Here is a 20,357-nt window from a genome sequence, read left to right as displayed (position 1 = left end):
TTGTCTTGCTTTAGTTCACATTTTAAATTATTTCGTTTTCCTCTTGTTGAACAGGTTTTATTCCTCTCAGTTGCATTATGTTGTTTTATGTTTCAATATTGTGCTATAGTTCTAAACACGTTATGTATTCTGCCATGAACTCCATTTTCCGATGAAGATGGCACCTCATAATTTTTTAAAGGAACGTGATTGTGAGATTCATTGTAAGATCCTTTTGTACAAAAACTTGAAACTTACCAAAAGTAAATCTCTTTATTATAAATGCATAATAGGAATTTAGAGCTTTACGTATTTCTGCTGCATATTAACATGGTTTAAATAATCTGAGAGTAACATATGAACCATAGTTTTGCTTGGAAGCAAAACTTAACAAAATAGGGCAAAATCTTTGAGGTCATGTAACTTAATTTAGGATGAAATGAGCAATTGATATATCAGTAAAGCCCACCCAACTATCAGGACTCATCTGGGTTTCTCCTTGAGCTACTCAATTGAACCTAGTTACGGAAAACTGATGGAAGCAGTTGAATAGCCAATGTCCACAGCAGCTCTCTTTGGACGTGAAAGTAGTTATGGGTAAGGATTAGGGCAAAACTTGACATTAGGAAGCCCTAACTTGCAGGCTACAATTTTTCTAGTGTTCCCCATAGGCTGAAAGTTTATAAAAGGCAGACTTCAAATACTGGCCTCTTTAAGACTTGAGGAATACATGAACATATTGTGCAAGCTAGGAATACTGTTATTTTCCCATGGCTTTCTAGTGGGGGGAAATATTAAGGTCATCGTTTTTATCTATGCAGTACGGTGTACCACGGATATGTGTGATTGACAGTCTTTGATATTCTTTCACCTAGAATTCAATTTGCTTAAGATGCTTGCTCTTGAAATTTGATCTAAGCAGTGGCTTTCATTTTGTTTTCCATGCGGGTTCTTTTGGTGCTTAGCTAGCGATCCTTGATGAGATCAGTGGTGGCAGACGGGCTTCAATGAAACAATGACTTGTTTGCCACAACCAATGTTTCCACCTTTGGTATGCAGAACAGTGTTGGATACGTTTGTGTGTGGAATAAGTAAGACGCTGTGCATTTTAGGATGCTGTTGCTGAGACCCAGCAATTCTTTGGCAAATTGTATTAGGGTTCCCGGGCAAACAGTTCCTTGAAGTAGAAAGTTTTCAATACACCGGCCTTGTTCATGCATAACTTGAATCCAAGCCATGATTTAGTGTGAACGAGCAACTTCCAAGAAAGAGATTGTGGTTACTTTGCCCCCCCTTTTGGCCTGTCCCTGTTTGCTGCTCCTTTTGTCTTAAAATATTGTCTGGATCTGAACTTGTGGTTGAGCTCTCTGAAACCAAATATGAGTTCTAAACTGTAGGGCAAATCTTGGTTACAGCTTGTGGTTTGTCTTGGGAGGGCTAAACCATGAGCCCAGCTTCAGACGATGCAGTAAGCCAAACCATGTCATGTCCTAGAGCAGGGATGGCCAACAGTTCGATCGCGATCTACTGGTAGATCCCCGGGAGGTTTTGGTACATCACGGTCGATCGCTGGTTCCCTTTCCTCAGTGGTGGTAAAATAGAATTGGGCCCCACCCCCTGACCCCATCCTCCATTTTTGCACGATCTCCAGAACGGAAGACGGAGCTTTTGCAATGATGCTGATTGTTTCCTTAGTGATCTTTTGGTGAGCAACTTTCCTCCTAAGAAAGCTCAGCAACCTTTCCCTGAATCCCTAAAAAAACAGAACTTTATTCCCTAAAAAAAGCTCAACAACACTTTGACCTGAACCCCTCCCCAAAAGGGGTAGATCACTGCCAGTTTTTTATTTTGTGAGTAGATCGCTGTCTCTTCGGAGTTGGCCATCCCTGTCCTAGAGCACAATGACTGGAAGAAGAGCAAAGCTGCTGCAAAATTGGCTTTGGGTGCCCACATGATTTGGCTTAATGTTACGTGCGGACTGGACCCCTAATTTAATGTGACCTGCAGACTAGAGACAAACAGGAGTTAATATGTCACACTATCATCATACTCTGGAGGCTTCAGTTCTCCAGGAGAAAAAGCCACTTTTAATACATTTTCAGTATACTTTTTCTCTTGCTTAGGACTTGCTGTATTAAAACATGTACTGACACCACGGGCGAAGGCTACTCATGTTGCAATTGATTCGATGAGAACCTACTTAGATGCAGTTTATGACATTACGGTAGCATATGAAGGTACTGTGGACCAGAAAGGACAAAGGAAAGTGGCTCCATCCATGACAGGTGAGTTGGTGATGTTGAATTAATTTAAGCAAGAATGGGGAGTCTGTTTTGGACAGCGGGTTGGACCGAATTGTGGCCAACCCTCCACAAGCCATATTTGACAGGTGGGCGGGGCCTAGTATACAGGGATGTGAACAAAGCACTTGTGGAAGGTTTGGGCCAATGATGTATCTCAACTCTTGCCCATCATAGTTTTTAAAAACCAGCCAGAAGAGGTTGATTGGGTTGGTCTAGAAGTTAAATGCTTCTGTGCCAGCTGCCTTAAAGGAGGCGGTGGTGTAAGACCTCAAGAGGACAGTCCTGAGGTTTGTGACAACTACTGCCCAGTTGCTAATATCCCCTTCTTGGGCAAGCAAACTTGAGATGGTTGTGACTGTTCACCTTCATTCAGTGCTTGGGGGAAAACTGATTACCAGATGTCTGAATCATCTTCATGAGAGGTTTTTTAGCAGAGACTGGGTAGCAACAGATTTCCTGCAATCAGCAAGTGCGTGGCCTCTGAGGTTCTCTGACCAGGTATTTTAAGTTCATGTAGGCTTTTCTGCTCGTAATTTTTAGCTGTCTCAAAATGGGTTTTATGAAGATTTTGACTTAATCTTTTGTTGTGATTATTCTCATCCATGGGGATGAAGGACGGTCCAAAATATTTTTTAATATACTTCTTGTTCAGGAGACTGGTGGGAAGTCACACGCTCTCCCTGTTCTGATGTTAATTTTGGTACTTAATGTCTATCCCATTATTCCTGACTAGAACGTAATGTCAGGTCCATTTACCTCAGACCTGGGGGACTTTGGCCCTCCAGGTCTTGTTGAATTGCAGCTCCCATCAGCAAACATGGCCGGTGGTTGTTCAAGAACTTTTGAAGGGCCAGCGTTTCCCCACATCTGATTTATCTGAACCTTACCCCCTTTTTCATTGTGGGTGATCTTGGGGTGATTTGCAGCATCTTTCAATGTGGCAGTGATAGCCAGGGTGACTGCAGCATCTACCCTAACCTTGGGAGATTAAACCCTCTTTAAAGGATTGTGGATATCTGTCCCTATCTCCTGGGTCACTTCTCTGTCTCAAAATACTAAAAACTTTGAAATCATCCCTCTCTCCTATTGCATTCTGCCTTTGGCATACTTGCAAGATCTGACTAGTGTTCATTAATTTTGGAAAACAGCCCTTCAATCATTGTTTTGGATTAAAACCTACATGTCAACTCCTGGCCTGTGATGAAATCGGGTGCAGAGGCTACCAATATATTTAAGAATATCACCTCTTTTGTCAAAACAAACGGGTGACTTAAGTGATTTTGTGTGTACTCCTAGGCGGGATTTTTCCTGTTTCAAAAAACGTAATGCATTTAAGCTAGTTTATATTTTAGTATTAGTCTTTTAATGTATTACACAAAACATAAACCCATTTGACAAGACTCAAACTACTACTTGTCTCTGAGCCTGTAACCTTTTGGATAGTTTTGTACTTTGCTTTCTTTTTATCCTTCTTTGGAGATAGTGGGTGAAGAACACTGTGTCACATTACGATTCATTCCCATTCCTCAGTACCAGTAGTAGAAACATTGTAGTGCTAATGGTTTTGGTGTTCTTGCCATTTAATCTATCTGAAATTATCTTAGTTTTTCCTCCCATTTCTCATGATTATGGTACTTCTGCAAGCAAACACAGATGCTCATTGATGTTTAGTTTCTACTCCTTTTATTTCCTATGACTGAAAGCTATCCTAGAAATAGTTCCTTTCAAGTTGGTTGCGCTTTTGTTCCCATGAGAATTTGCCTAACACATTCTAATCAGTTTCTGATTCACAGCAAGAAAGTTGTCCCTAATCAAAAGCTTGAGGGGTAATGTATGATTCTTAATTATGTTGCTTCTTGCGGAGGGAGCATTTTGTTTTATTCGTCCTTCCAAGAATAGCCTTTTGGCAACTTTGGAAGAATTAAGCAACCCATCAAATGCTGGCATTTCAAGCCAATATTCCTGAAGTTGGATGTAATTTGTACTTAATGAATTGTTGCAATGGGGTTTGGTTTTTTTAGCTTAATTACATAAGCCTTTGGGGAGTTGAGTCGATGTGAAATTAAGGGTCATGGGACTACGCAACCTTTAGTGGCTCTTATGATAGAATCCAGCTGTTCCTCCGCAAAAACAGGAATGCCATAAATTGTTCTTATCCACTGGTAAGCCAAAGTAGTTACAGTGACATTGTGTCTTTTGAAAAAAAATGAATAAGTCTCGCTAAGATGAACTGCGTACAATTAAAATAGTTCCTTGGTCAACTGGATATAATCAAGAGTTTCGTTCTCGCAACTGCATTGACTATTCGTTTTTTTAAAATTAGAATGGTATTAAGGCTAAGGGTAACATAGTATGCAGAAGTGAGAGTGGCAGTTTCTCCCACAGTGGTTTCCACACTTTGGACGAAAAGCTGGAGGGCTGCCATGAGGCAGTTTTGATTTTATGTTGCGCCTTCCCTTTTGCTTTATCCCATGAGTACAGCACTGACACGGTTGAAACGGCGACCCAAGATATAATGCGTTTCAAGGATTTGCAGGGCAAATTGGCACTTGGATGGCGAAGAGCTAAATGAGATTGCTTTGCATTGCTTGCACCTGCCCAGGACCCTAAAATAACCTCAGCTAGGGCAAAGGCAACATGCAACTCTTGTAATGATAGATGCTCCTGACCTACTAGTGTGTGGCAGAAGTATGGAGAGGCACATACCTCAAATATTCGTGCGAGTTAAAAGGGAAGGAGTGCAGAAGTCCCCAGTGTCCACTTTTCTTCCATGTTACATTCTAAATAAAATCAGAAGGATGCAAATTATTATTTATATTGTTCCTGCAGAATGGTATTTTGTGATTAATGGACATCCAAAACACACAAACCATCAATAAAAGTAAAACTAAGGTCATGGTTTAAAATCCTTTCAGCTGTGCCTAGTGCTCTTGGTATCAGAATTCACTTAACGATACATACTACAGTTCTCGTGTTCCGTTTTCTGCATTCCTGAATTTCATTGCGACTTACAAGTCATATCTTGTTCCTGCTGGCTCTGAACTTTAACCCTGTGGAATTATTTGTGATTCTCTCCTCCCTTCCCTGCCGCCCGAAATACTACTTTATACTGTGATTCTCAAGATCAAATGGATTTACTAGTTTTCATATGTGCACCTGAAGTTGGGTTTTTAGTTTGTGTGTGTTGATTTTCACAACTCCTATACTGAACTGTAAACCATTAGCATCTGGTTGGCCGCGGTGGGAACAAAATATTGGACTTGATGGGCCTTTGGCATGATCCAGAAGTGCTCTTCTTATGTTCCTAACAGTTTCATATATTTGTGCAAGTTTTAGAAGAAGGTGGTGATTTTGACTTCAATAGCCAAAGAAAGAGAGAGAATGTATGTGTCCACTTCAGTGGCACTTATGAAAGTAACATTCCTACCCTCTATTTTTTAGATTGGAAAAGTATTTTAAAAGGGAAAAAATGCTGTATTTTTTGCTCTCACTTTTTCCCTCCTAAAAAGTAAGGGGAAATGTGTGTGCGTCTTATGGAATGAATGCAGGCTGCGCAGCTATCACAGAAGCCAGAACAGCAAGAGGGATTGATGCTTTCACTACATAGTGATCCCTCTTGCTGTTCTGGCTTCTGAGATTCAGAATATTTTTTTTCTTGTTTTTCTCCTCCAAAAAACTAGGTGCATCTAGTGATCTGGTGCGTCTTATAGAGCGAAAAATACGGTACATTTCATACATTATTTAAGGTTTAAGTAGACATTAATGTCTCTGAACATGGATGGAAACAGTGGTGTTATACTCTGCCTTGTGAGAGTACTTACCTTGAAAAGCAACCTAAAATTTTTTTTTTAAATAAAAAAAATATAAAACGAATTGTGATCTTGTTACTCAAAGTTCCAACCTTGGAGTAATTTTCAAAAGCCTGTTTCTTTTAAAGAATGCCGAATAACACTGCACAATTACTGGACTTGGCTTTAATTTTACTGAACGACAGTGGAGTTGCTGCTGATGGGACAAGTGTATTCATGATGCTCTTTTGGGTTTTGTAGACTTCCTTTGTAAGGAGTGTCCAAGAATCCATATTTATGTTGATCGCATTGCACTCAAAGATATTCCTGAAGAACAGATGTATATGAGAAGATGGCTTCACGAACGTTTTGAAATCAAGGATAAGTAAGTAAATACAGTGATGTGACACTGCTTCTGGAGCAGCATTAATACGGCTTGAAAGTTCCACAGAACTCAACAAAATCTTAACTGGTTATTGCATATCATCAGTGAAGGGTTGGATCCAGATTTTGCCTTCCATGGTTGAAAAGGCACCTTCTGGAAAAGCTTCTGATCCAGCAAAGGGGTGCTGCTGGTGGAGAAGGTAGAGACCTCTTTTGCCTGTTCATCTAGCACCCCCTATTACGCTCTTCTGAAAGGTTGGAGAACCTTCCGGAACAAGAAAGAGGTGGTGCTCTATGCTATGGGAGGAGTAGGGAAAGTAGACTTTGCTTTCGTTCAGGGGGTATTTCTGCTGGTGGGAACAAAATTTGGATCCAATCTAAAATGTTTCCCACAGACCTTTTGCTTATATTTTATAAATGTGTGGATGCCCACAAGTTAATATAGCCAATGTGGACAAGGAGTTGGATTTGGATATGGGAAGCAGAGCTTCAAATCTTGGTTCCTATAGTAAGCTTCTTAGTGGCTATGAGTCTGCTCACCTTCTCTCAGGTTAAATTTACTTCCATGGGTGTTTCGGAGTATAAAATTCTCAAGCACCAAAAACTACAAAGCACAATGTTTTTAGAGCATACATTTTAGGATAGAGGTAAACTGTTGAATTGGGATGCAGGTGGCACTGTGGGTTAAACCACAGAGCCTAGGGCTTGCCGATCAGAAGGTCGGCGGTTTGAATCCCCGCGACAGGGTGAGCTCCCGTTGCTCGGTCCCTGCTCCTGCCAACCTAGCAGTTCGAAAGCACGTCAAAGTGCAAGTAGATACATAGGTACCGCTCCAGCAGGAAGGTAAACGCCGTTTCCGTGCGCTGCTCTGGTTCGCCAGAAGCGGCTTAGTCATGCTAGCCACATGACCTGGAAGCTGTACGCCGGCTCCCTCGGCCAGTAGAGCGAGATGATCACCGCAACCCCAGAGTCGGCCATGACTGGACCTAATGGTCAGCGGTCCCTTTACCTTTACCTAAACTGATGAATAGTGAATTATCTTTGCTTGCTATTCCAGGCTGGATTTACATGACCATTTGCTACATAGCCTACCTGGGCAAAGCCAGGCTGTTCTCCTCACTTGAGTCTATTTTGCCCACTTGGGAGGAAAAAAGTGTCCAATTCACATAATGAAGTTAGCCAGTCCAACAGCTGCCTCTGCCCAATACTATTTGCACATGATAACGTGTGTGACATTTGTGTTCATCACCAAACTATGATAAGCCTCTTACCTTTTTTATCCTTTCTTTGCTCCTAGGTTGCTAATAGAATTTTATGATGCAAAAGATTCTAAAAGAAGGAACAAGTTCCCTGGGAAATGTGTCCGTTCCAAACTCAGTCTCAAGAAAACTTTGCCATCTTTGCTGTTTTTAAGTGGGCTGACTGTTAGTATGCTGCTGACAGAATCTGGACGGAAACTCTACGTGAAAACATGGCTCTATGGAACTTTGATTGGCTGTCTGTGGGTCAGCGTTAAAGCGTAAGGTTCTGCACCTACAACCAGTGACGTTATTCTCCTTTCTTGCACATCACATCAAACTCTTTCCTGAATTTATAAAATGTAAATAAAGCCTTATTAATGGAACATTGAATGAATTGAGACTTGTGACCTAAATCTGCCATGGTCAGTGTGGAGAACATGTATATGTAATTATGCTCCTGATTTTTCCCCTCAGAAAAAGCAGCAGAGAGCCAGAATTATAATGCATTTTCCCTCTATGGGTGGATATCTATCTATCTGCACATGATTTAATAGAACATGTGATTATAGATAAACAGCTGAAGTGGACCTCTGAATGTATTTACTGATATTACTTTAGGTTTATATATTTATTCCTGACCCACGTTCTTTAGTTCACTATGGAAATTATCACAGCTGCGTCACAAACTAAAAACCAAAGCTAATATCTCCCAACACATTTGTTTTCTATTTTTTTTCCTTTTTAAATTGAGTTTCTCAAATTTACAAAGCAGTTGGTAGAACATGAAAAGCTATTTTTAAAGAAAAAATATAGGTAAAAACTCTTCATGTGGAAATTACTTTAACATATGCATGATTTAATTATATAACTAGATGGCTTAGTTTTTGTTTGCAACATGTTTAATTTTATTCTCGAAAAGGCTTGTGTTCTTGATTTAAAACACCCTGTGTTGGTGCATAAATGATTTTATATATACAATATGTTCAGTTAGTAAGTTGATAATTGAAGCTGTCTTGGTTTTAACCTACCTAGATTCGCAAAGAGCATATTGGTTCATTTCAGCTACACAGTTTAAGTCATAATATGTGTGCCATAAACAGCAGTGCGCATTCCAGTTTCCTGTTACCCCAGGACCACTTCGCACAGGGTGTTTCGTCCACAAAGAAGATGATTGCTTTTATCAGGAGCAACCATATAGTGCTACTTGTGAATGTTCTGCTGTGAATACACCAGCTGGGAAACAAGTGTTGGTAAAACATTGACTTGTGTGAAGTGGTCCTGAGCTACATGGATCCAAATGAATGTGCCTTGCCATGATTGATGCTGCTGTGCAGCTTGGAGTATATTTTATGGTAACAAGGAACATCAATGTGTTCTTGCCAAAATGTAGACTATGTGCCTTTTTAATCTACTGATCTTAAATTTAACCTAATATTTCACAGCCTGATCATTTAACACTGTAATTTTGGGGTATTTCCAAAGCTTTTCACAGTTGGCGTGCACTTGAACTTGAAGTATGCAGTTTTGCACTGTAGAATAATAGTGAGAGATGCATATTCTATTAGTATTTAATCCATTCGCCAATGTGTTTTGTAAGAACCAGTGGTTCTTGTTGCTATTTGGTGATATATTGGGAAAATATTTCCTGTTGTCATGAGGCTAATTATTCTGTATCAACTAAGGGAAGGGATTCTATTTCGTATCTATTATTTTGTAAAAACAAAAAATCAAGATTCCACTATCAAAATGGAAAAAGATTAGAGGCTATTTTTAACTTTCTGAGTTTTTTTCACAAGAAGTTTCTGTTGGCCTTGGAATTGTTTAAGACCCAACATGAACTAAAATGCTTGTCTTAGATTTTTAAAATATTAAATGCGTTTAGCTTCAGCTATGATGAGTAAGAAACACCTTGTTCTTGTGTGTTCTCCTGGAAGTGTATAGTATACTTCATTTCAGATGTTCATCTACTTCATTATTCTGCCTTCTAGTTACTAGAGCAGACTTGCTGGTTAATGGAATAATCTATGGAAGAACAATGTGTTGGGTTTGTAGCCTCTGAGAAAGGATATGCTGTCAATCTCTGTGTCCTAGACCTGCGGAATTGCCTTCCAGTTTTACTGTAAAGCTTTTTTTGTTAATGGTTTGCCCATCAAACCTATGGGTATCGTTCAACTCTACAACTAAAACAAGCTGCTTAAATTTAATGAGGCAGAACAATTCTTTGGAAGTTGAACAGAAACATTTTAACTGTTCACAGATTCCAGATTATCTGGGACCCAAATCATCTCCTTCGCGAAGCTTTATTTTAAACTTAATATCTTTGGCAAGTTGATGTAGCTTCCCCCATGATTTGTTTATTTAAAAATTGCTATTAATTTGAGGCATTAGCTGCTATTTCAGAACATAAGTAGATATCGACTTATAATTTTTTAAAAGCAGTGTGGCAACCTACTGCCTGTTACTATTGTTTCTGAACTTTCAGAGTTTTAATACCTTACTCTATATAGACAGGTCACCACTAACCTTTAATGTAAATTGGGTCAATGAATATATCCTTATTGGATGTCCTGCTGCTACAGCAGTTGAGATACAAGTTTTCATCTGTTGGGTTGTAATTCTGCAAAAACCGAGAACATGCACATCCTTCAGACTTTCACACTGAATGGCTCTTTTGACATCTGAAGAGGGCCTTTGTAAGAGAACAAAACTAAGGGCAGACAGTGTGATTGTCCCTTTGCCTTGCCTGACAGGAATACTAGAACTGAATCGCCTAATTTTGATGGAGCATTTATTTGTGGCAAGGCCACATTCCACATGTAGCCATAGGAGTCGCTTCCTCATGGTGTGATCTCATGCTGCAGAGGTTTGTGTGAATCAAGGGACCATCAGTTTGGCAACACTAACTGAGCCAGCAGCAAAGTGATTGGGTACGAAAGATGCACATAATTAGCCCCACCCCTATGGTGGATTGACCCTCGTGCTTCTCACTAGCGTGAGGTTACACCATGAGGAAGCAAGTCCCACACTGTTGCAGAGCCAGATGAGTTTTAAAGGCATGGATGCTATTGGCAACTTGGAGTGCAATTGACTTAGTTGCCTGTTCTACTCTGGATATTCCACTGGATAAATCTTGGTATTTTTGTATTTCACATCAATTTTTTTTAAAAAATGGCTGTGAAAGCTTCAAAAGTCACTTTACCTGAGACCCCTGGTTCTAATTTTCTTAAATTCCTTTGAGTATCACAAAGGCATAATTAGAAAGGGGGTTGTAAATGTGCAATGAAAATAGGCTCCTTTGAAAATGATTTTTTCCCCGTGCCAGCATTACTCGATAATAGTTGTGTTCACCATATTCATTTTGCTAATTGGTGTTTCTGGTTTGGTCTCAGTTGTTCGGAAAGAGTTTCACTCTGTAAATGGTTTCGAATATTGCACATTTATATGTGCTGGCTGGTAATAAGTTCAAACTGCAAACTGCATTGCAAAAGCAGTGAGGTAAGAGACAAGTACCAAAGAGCGGTTTGGTGATTTTGCATTCATAGAAAGTCTCTATTTTGAATTGGGGTAATAATGTAGTTCACAGAAATGTTTCTTGCCGCTCACATAAATATTTCTTTGGGAAATGAACTGACAGCTTCTCTTGTCAGTTTAAATGTGAAATCTCTCCCTCTCTCATTGAAAGGGTTATGATCTGTGCTTATGGAAGAGATACTGTTTGTTCACATTCTGGAAACTTAAAGAGTTGATGCCAGGATTAAATTAAACATACATTCCAGTAGAAACGTCTTTGAAGGATTATTTTATTGATTTTGAATGTGTGTGATCGTAAGTAAATATTGAAACTGGAACAAACTTTTGCAAATGATTGCTGTGTCTGGCCCATTCTGTCATGTGAAAAGTCAGTCTCAATAGTTACAAGGCGTTGCTTGGTTTTAAAGTGCGCTTTAAGCCTTTAACAAACATGTATATTGCATGGCATGGCTGTGATGTTCCAAGGTATTCAGAATTTCTTTCATGGCCACTACATTGGCTCAACTTGGTTTGGTTTGGGTGTTTTCTTTTTGGAGGTGTTTATCAACTGTGTTGGCCTGCATAGTGTTCATCATTATCACAATTGCACACATCCACAATGTGAAGATATACATTGTTTTATTCTGGTTCAGAAAGTGGGGCTTTAACAGAGTTTGGGTGCTCTAGAACAGTGGTTCCCATTTAGGGATCTGGGGACCCCCGAGAGTCTGCAGAACACACTCAGGGGGTCCATGGCACCATCCGCTGCCAGGGACTCACTTTTTTTGTTAATTGCACAGTGAAAGCCACAACCTCACCCCAAATAAGTACTGTTTTTAACTAATTAATCGCTTTAAGCCTAGGATGAAATTTGCACACAGGAGGACTAATTAATAATAACAAATTACTACTATTAAAAGGGACGCAGGTGGCACTCTGGGTTAGACCACAGAGCCTAGGGCTTGTCGATCAGAAGGTCGGTGGTTCGAATCCCCGCGACAGGGTGAGCTCCTGTTGTTCGGTCCCTGCTCCTGCCAACCTAGCAGTTTGAAAGCACGTCAAAGTGCAAGTAGATAAATAGGTACCACTTCGGCGGGAAGGTAAACGGCGTTTCCGTGCGCTGCTCTGGTTCGCCAAAAGCAGCTTAGTCATGCTGACCACATGACCCGGAAGCTGTACCCCGGATCCCTCGGCCAGTAAAGTGAGATGAGCGCCGGAACCCCAGAGTTGGCTACGACATGGTCAGGGGTCCCTTTACCTTTACCTTTACCTTACTACTACTACTATTATTACCAACATTACAAAATTTCTCCTGTTTTCCACTCAGTCTTCACGAATACTTTATCAAGCCCTGACCATGCCTTCATCTTTGTCCCTGAAGGATCCCTCAGTTAGCAGAACCATATGCTGCAATGTTTTCCTAAGGTATACCACCTCAGATTACAAGTATGGAATAGCATGTTTGAATACTCTCATATAAAAAGCCTTCTACATACAGAACACTTACAAGTTGGGGACACAATTGCTTTTCTTATTATTCAGCTGTAGTGAAGCAGTGGAGACAAATTTTTCCTACTGCCTAACGATAGGCAATTTGTGGTAATTCCACAACTTTCATGGTCTGTTTTTCAGTATACCCAAAACCCTTTGCTTTTTAGGGGCCATCCCACATCTTCTTCAAACAATTGCTTTGCACAGGTAACTACCATAGAGTTATCAAAATTTCCAAAAGTAGAGAGTCTGTGGCTTGGTTTTTGGAAAAATAAGGGGTCCTCAGTAATTAGCTAATTGGGAACCACTCTAGAGGCATGAGTTGACTTGCAAAGGAAACATTGCTTATTAGAGCAGGAACCAAAGTAAGAAAGATGAATCTCCCAGAAAGGTTTTGTGTTCAGAATGGAAAGCTCCTTTGAATACATCAATGTAATGTTCCTGGGGCAGCTGGGAGAGAGCGAATAAAATGCTGCGGAAATTTCATTGTATAAAAATCATCAATATTCTGAGGCAAGTGTTTCCCATCTTCAAAGTAAGTCTAAAAAAATTGTTTTGGGCAACCCCCTGAATTTCTACAACATCACCCTTCAAACAGTTACTTCCATCAGAAATGGACGTAGCGTTCCTGTCTCCCCAGAGCATAGGAAACATTTTGTAGAGAGCCCCTGAGTAGCTTTGAAAGCTATTTGTACAAAAAGTCAACCACACACAGCAATATCCGCCAACACAGCCAAGTGAAACTGCAGGGGAAATTAAGCAAGGCAGGATTAAATTTCTAGAAGAGTACTTCGCCAGAACACTGCTTTGTATTGTTGGCTTTTACAAAAAAAAGGAGGGGAAAGTACTGTGCTATTCAGCTACAAAGAGATTCGAAGCTCTCCAAAGCAGCAGTCTGAATTTGGCACTTTGCTTTAATTCACCTCACATAATAGACACACATATTATTTTTATTTTTATTATTATTATTTAAGAACTCCAATTCCTTCACAATGCACCCACACCATGGGAGTGCTGCTACTTGCATTGTGGCAGCACCTGCAAAAAATCTTGCAGTTATGTCAGCATTCTGAAATTAAGCTCCTTTAACTGCAAAAGTGGGGAAATGTTATTGGAGAGTAAGCCTTGTCTTTGGATGTTGACCCAGTTTGACACTGGGCTGCCATTTAATTGGAACCTATTAAGAGGACATTGGATTGCCAAGGCTTACGTTTTGGCAAGATTGTTATTTTTTTCTTCTTCTAAAAGGAACAGGAAACCTGGATAAAACAATATATGCTTCAAATGCTTTACAAACTGGATGCGAGTTGACTTGCAAATATGGAACTGTTAAGGCACTTATCATAAAATATGTTATGTTGTTGTCGTTTAGTCGTGTCCGATTCTTCGTGACCCCGTGGACCAGAGCATGCCAGGCACTCCTGTCTTCCACTGCCTCCCGCAGTTTGGTCAAACTCATGCTGGTAGCTTCGAGAACACTGTCCAACCATCTCGTCCTCTGCCGTCCCCTTCTCCTTGTGCCCTCCATCTTTCCCAACATCAGGGTCTTTTCCGGGGAGTCTTCTCTTCTCATGAGGTGGCCAAAGTATTGGAGCCTCAGCTTCACGATCTGTCCTTCCAGTGAGCACTCAGGGCTGATTTCCTTCAGAATGGATAGGTTTGATCATCTTAAATATAGTTCACCAGATAGCATTCGTACAAGCATTTAAGTAACATTTCCAGAATAGCAAATTCTTTCAGGAAGGAGAGGCTGGTATTCATTCTTAAATTCTAAGGCCATGGAGGTTATTTCACACTGTTCCTTCCCACCTCCTCCTTGTGAGCACTAGATTTTCATCACCTATTTATATGTTATTCCTAAATATTAGATTAGTTGATTGAAAAATATTGATATGGCTCTCCTTCATCCTCCTTGGCTTACGTATCCAGTAAAATGAATATAGTGAATCCAATATGTTTCCTGGTTTTTGTTTTTTGCCCAGTGCAGCAGAACATCAATGTCTTAAGTCTACAGTGGTCTACCAGCGTCTTACAACCACAGCCTAGGTTGCTCTTAATCGAGGGTCAGCAAACTTTTTCAGCAGGGGGCCGGTCTACTGTCCCTCAGACCTTGTGGGGGGCCGGACTATATTGGGGGGCCGGACGAATTCCTAGGCCCCACAAATAACCCAGAGATGCATTTTAAATACAAGCACACATTCTACTCATGTAAAAACACCAGGCAGGCCCCACAAATAACCCAGAGGTGCATTTTAAATAAAAGCACACATTCTACTCATGTAAAAATATGCTGATTCCTGGACCATCCGCAGGCTTAATTTAGAAGGCGATTGGGCCAGAAACCGCCTCTGGGCCTTAGTTTGCCTACCCATACTCTTAATATTTCCTACATATAACTGGGTGGGTGGGGAGGATCCTATAGAAATAGAGTCATATTAGTATACTGCTCTTCTTCAGTCTTTTTAAATCTATTTCATACTTGGCACACATCTGCAGGAGAGTTCTTTTTTTCTTTAGTTTTTGGTTACAGGGACCAATCTCCTTCCCGCATTGTCTTCTGCCTCACAGACTGCCTCCCAACATATATGTGAATTTGGGGTGTGGATGGCGGGCTCCGTGTGAGTACAAGACCTTTTGTACTCTTGTACACAAATGCATGAGAATTCAGGCTTGTTTAGTGCAGCTTTAAATAAATCCAGAAAAGATGTTGGTTATCTCCCACTCCCATGTGTGCACACATCGTTAAATCAGCTCTGGGAGCAACATCGTTGGACAGATCTGGCACCACTTTTATGGCTTGCAAATGGACATAACTTATCAGGGAAGACTAGAAAATCCCTGTTACAAAGATGTAAATTAAGCTTCCATCAGCACGTTTTTTTGTTAATTCCCAATACCTCTTCCCTTGTGAATCCTGAATCCTAAAAGTAGTGATGGGAACAAATTGATACATTTAATCTATTGTCGTTCGCTTCCATTGCATCTCAAATGTTACTTAATGGCAGATTATTACCTTCTTTTTTTCCTTTTTATTGTGACGTCTAAAAACAGCCCCATGTTAGGACTGTGGCAGATCTAGCAACTTTATTACAACGTGTTCTGAAACAAAATTAATTTGGCTACGGTAAGACTAAAAGCAGCAAACCTGGGAGTAAGCCCCATTTAGCTCAGTGGGGTTTACTTCTGAGTAGGCGTGCGTAGAATTGCACAGACAATAATTTTTCAGCATGTCTTCCAAGGTTTTTTTGTAACTAGATATGTGCCCTCAGCTTACTGTCTATGCAACATAAAACTTGCACCGTAAAAAAAAACACTTCAGTGGCTCCTAGAACATTTGGTGTGGAGTTTGTTTCTGAGTTTAGGTGGGCAACAGATTGCCTCATTTTAGGCATCCTCCAAATAATTATTTAATCTGCCCACTGGAACAACTTTTCTTGACTTTCTAACGTTCTTTCATCCTTGTTCTATGTAGTATCAGAACAATTGGAAGGGGCAGTATTTTTTAATGATAAATTGCTTTTTCTCAGCTGTGTGACTGGGGGGGGGGGGGAGTCCATCCGTCCTGCAGTCTGAGAACAAGCTGGCAGGCTTCTTTTATATGCCTGTGTGGCACATTAAAACTGGAAAGGAATTCCTTTCCCTTCCCAAACGGTATATGTATTTGTCAATTGTACTGATATATATACAGTGGTACCTCGGGTTACAGACTCCGCTAACCCAGAAGTAGTACCTCGGGCTAAGAATTTTACCTCAGGATGAGAACATAAATTGTGTGGCGGCAGCAGGAGGCCCCATTAGCTAAAGTGTCACCTCAGGTTAAGAACAGTTTCAGGTTAAGAACGGATCTCTGGAACGAATTAGGTTCTTAAGCCGAGGTACCACTGTATAAATTTTAAGAGTAACCCCATGGTTTACTTCTTAACAGATGTGCATAGGATTAGGAAATCTAATCCGAGACAGCCATGGAAAAAACCAAAGCAGGGTGTTATTTATTCTGAATTAATCCATGCTACTTTTGTCCCTAGAGCCACCCACCATCAGATCTGGCCTACCTACTGCCGAAATGTGACTTATTGCAGATAACTCCAAAGTAAATGCAGCCCTCGATGGGGAGAAGGAGGAGTTGCCCACAAAATGCAAAGCCTAAAGGGGAAAGTTGAGTTCTTTGGTGCATTATCTGACCAAGAAAACTTGACTGAATGAAAACCTTATTCCCCTCGGTGCCTTTTTGCCCTTCAGAGAAGGCATGCCAAGAAGCTATGTTTAAACCCTGGCTCTTAACACTGCTCAACTAGGGAGATCAATTGAGCTGTTTTCAATGTCAGTGAGTAACCTGATGTCTCAGCAGGCAACCCGTCAGGGATTGCTGCTGGAAAGAGAGATCATCCTCCAGTTTCTCGTGTCTCTGTCAGTTGTCACACTCCACTTCTTTTTGGAGCTGCTCCAAACAAGCAGATGTAATGTGGGAAGCATTGGTTTAACTGGCAAAATGCACATCCTTCACTGTGGAGTCAAAAACGTTTGCTGAAACTGAACTGAAACATCTCATAAACATCAGCTATCCAAAACTGCATTTTCAATGTTGGAAGAGCTTTAATGTCTCCTAAGAGTTCTCTTCAGGGTTTTCTTCCTATTTGCTGTTCATACTTTAACCCAGCTTCTCCCAGCCTCCCGTCAGCTGCAGCAGACATGGCCAATGGCCAGGGCTGGATTTAGGTTCGATGAGGCCCTAAGCTACTGAAGGTAACAGGGCCCTTTGTCAACAAGCTGAAGGGTCCTTTGTCAAGAACAAATTGTCGCTGTTTTTTTGTGTTGAATATACAGTGGTACCTCGGGTTAAGTACTTAATTCATTCCAGAGGTCCGTTCTTAACCTGAAACTGTTCTTAACCTGAAGCACCACTTTAGCTAATGGGGCCTCCTGCTGCTGCCACGCCGCCAGAGCACAATTTCTGTTCTCATCCTGAAGCAAAGTTCTTAACCCGAGGTACTATTTCTGGGTTAGCGGAGTCTGTAACCTGAAGCGTATGTAACCCGAGGTACCACTGTATGCTATGTGGTAATTTATGGACTTAATAGGTATCTAAAGCCATTTGCACATAACAAAATATGTATTTTATCAAAGAAGTTGTTGAACTGAAACACAATTAAGAAGAAGTATATTAATAGTGAAATACAATTAAGAAGAAGTACATTAATAGTGAAATAATTATTAAGCTCTAACTTAAAATGATTTTTTTATTCATAAGAAACTTAATAATGCAAACACATTGGCATTTGGCAAATCAAAAGTTCCTTTAGAAACACAATTTACAAAGACTCATAATTTTTTTGTGGGGGAGGGCAAGAGAGTGGGGCCCTAAGCTATAACTTGTTTAGCTTATACGTAAATCCGGCACTGCCAGTGGTGAGAGATGAGGATAATGTAGACCAGCAACATCTGAAAAGAGCTAAAAGCAGCATCCCTCAACCGTGTGCCTATCAGAGGTCCTGCTCATGAATCATTCCAGCATGTGAGTGGAGCTTCACCAAGTGGGCTGGCCTCTTGATTCCTGCACTGCAAAGGTTTGGCCCCTTCCAACTCTACAATTCTATGATTCTAATGCTGTGCAGTCTGACTATCCCCCTGATGGTGATTCCCCCCTGAATACCGTAAAATTGTAAAATGGAATATCTGTTAATTCGGAGTGATAAGTTGTAGGTTTACGAAATCCTCAACAGTTTCATATTTAAGGCAACACTACCTTGCTAGGGGGACGCGGGTGGCGCTGTGGGTTAAACCACAGAGCCTAGGACTTGCCGATCTGAAGGTCGGCGGTTCGAATCCCCACGGCGGGGTGAGCTCCCGTTGCTCAGTCCCTGCTCCTGCCAACCTAGCAGTTCGAAAGCACGTCAAAGTGCAAGTAGATAAATAGGTACCACTCCGGCAGGAAGGTAAACGGCGTTTCCGTGCACTACTCTGGTTCACCAGAAGCGGCTTAGTCATGCTGGCCACATGACCTGGAAGCTGTACGCTGCCTCCCTCAAGATGAGCGCCGCAACCCCAGAGTCAGCCACAACTGGACCTAATGGTCAGGGGTCCCTTTACCTTTACCGTGCTAGGAGCAAACAGCTGAAGCTACCTTGTCCTGTAGAAGTGGCACGGTGTACTTCAAAATGCTCTTATCTATTTAGGGATTGAATCCATTGGACCCTAGTCCCATGGAGAATCTGTGACAGCCCCCATTATTTCATGCAGTCATGGAAAACTGTTTCCAGATTCTCTGTCAGAACAGACATCTGGTGTGCCAAACAGCTGCTAAAAAATAAGTATTGGGGCAAGTGTTGCATTTTTGTTGGGAGTGCTGCAGCAGTGGAAGAAACAGCTACAAAGATTTGTGTTGATTAAAAACACTTCTCAGGGAACAACTCCTAAGGAGAGTACTCTTTGAAGAGAGAGAGAGAGATGCAGGAGGTGAGAAATAAAGTACCACGTTTCAGGAAGTCTAGGTTTGAAAGTATTTTTTAAAGCATTTTAACGGAGTGGAAGTGAAAAGGAGACCTCAGGTGTAGAAATCACAGAGCTGTTATTCTTAGCACCATCTGGTGGTAAGCTACACATACAAAAAAATAAATAAATTCTGAATTCCGCAGCCGACACAGCAGAAACATAACTATAAACTATGGTCTTCTTCTTCTTCTTCTTCTTCTTCTTCTTCTTCTTCTTCTTCTTCTTCTTCTTCTTCTTTTTCTTTTTGCATGAGAAAGTACGTAGTAGGAAATTATGACATTGGGAACACATATTGAATTGGTCCAACATTGGGAGGTAGTGGTGCCTAGGAATGCTGGTAGAAGCTGGGAAGACGAACATTGAATATTGAAGGGTTCATCACTTAGCTCATAGGAAGATGATGCCACAAATTAAATTAGGGTGAATAAGTGTTGCCATAGAAGTACAACTCATCCATAGCCTTGACACACATTACATTTAATTCTGGTAGATAGGGTTTTAACGAATGAAGAATCACCAGTTTATCTGAATGAGAAGGAAATGCATGCAGTCACCCTGGATCACATAGATATACAATGCTACCTCGGGTTACATACGCTTCAGGTTGCATACGCTTCAGGTTACACACTCCGCTAACCCAGAAATAGTACCTCGGGTTAAGAACTTTGCTTCAGGATGAGAACAGAAATCGCACAGCGGTGGCAGCGGGAGGCCCCATTAGCTAAAGTGGTGCTTCAGGTTAAGAACAGTTTCAGGTTAAGAACAGACCTCCAGAACGAATTAAGTACTTAACCCGAGGTACCACTGTATAGATACTGTATACAAATACCCACCTTGAACTAGGGAATTCCACTGAATGTTCCCCACAGGGCTGGCTCTACCATTGGGTAGAGTGTGGTGTTGATGGTCAGGGCTGTGTGCCATGTGACCTGCCTTCTCCTTCCTTAGCTAGTCTGCCTCCCTCAGCTCTATTAGGGCAGGGGTGTCCAACCAGTAGATCGCAATCTACCGGTAGATCCCTGGCTGATCCTGGTAGATCGCAGGATCCTTATAGTGTACAAAAGTTACGGGGGGAAGCTAAAAAACTCTGTGCAATCCTCCCCCCAAAAAGCTCAATAACTCTGGGCAATCCACACACCCCCACACACATGCTGCTGCTCCCTCCAATGACA

At 41.1% G+C, this 20,357-nt stretch overlaps 1 protein-coding gene across 2 annotated transcripts in view; it reads left to right on the top strand.

Annotated features, from left to right (window-relative positions):
- AGPAT5 (1-acylglycerol-3-phosphate O-acyltransferase 5) overlaps positions 1-11,477 on the top strand; it is a 29,342-nt gene extending 17,865 nt beyond the window's left edge. For both annotated transcript variants that reach the window (XM_081189159.1, XM_081189160.1), the window contains exons 7-9: positions 2,103-2,264; positions 6,332-6,455; positions 7,752-11,477. In XM_081189159.1, coding sequence (XP_081045285.1) covers positions 2,103-2,264; positions 6,332-6,455; positions 7,752-7,977 — 512 coding nt within the window. In that variant the 3' untranslated portion in view covers positions 7,978-11,477. The remainder of the gene's footprint in view (positions 1-2,102; positions 2,265-6,331; positions 6,456-7,751) is intronic.
- The last annotated feature ends 8,880 nt before the right edge of the window (positions 11,478-20,357 follow it).

Source organism: Podarcis bocagei (assembly GCF_964188305.1).
Source record: "Podarcis bocagei genome assembly, chromosome: 3".
NCBI lineage: Eukaryota > Metazoa > Chordata > Lepidosauria > Squamata > Lacertidae > Podarcis > Podarcis bocagei.
This window is presented reverse-complemented; position numbering and strand designations above follow the sequence as displayed.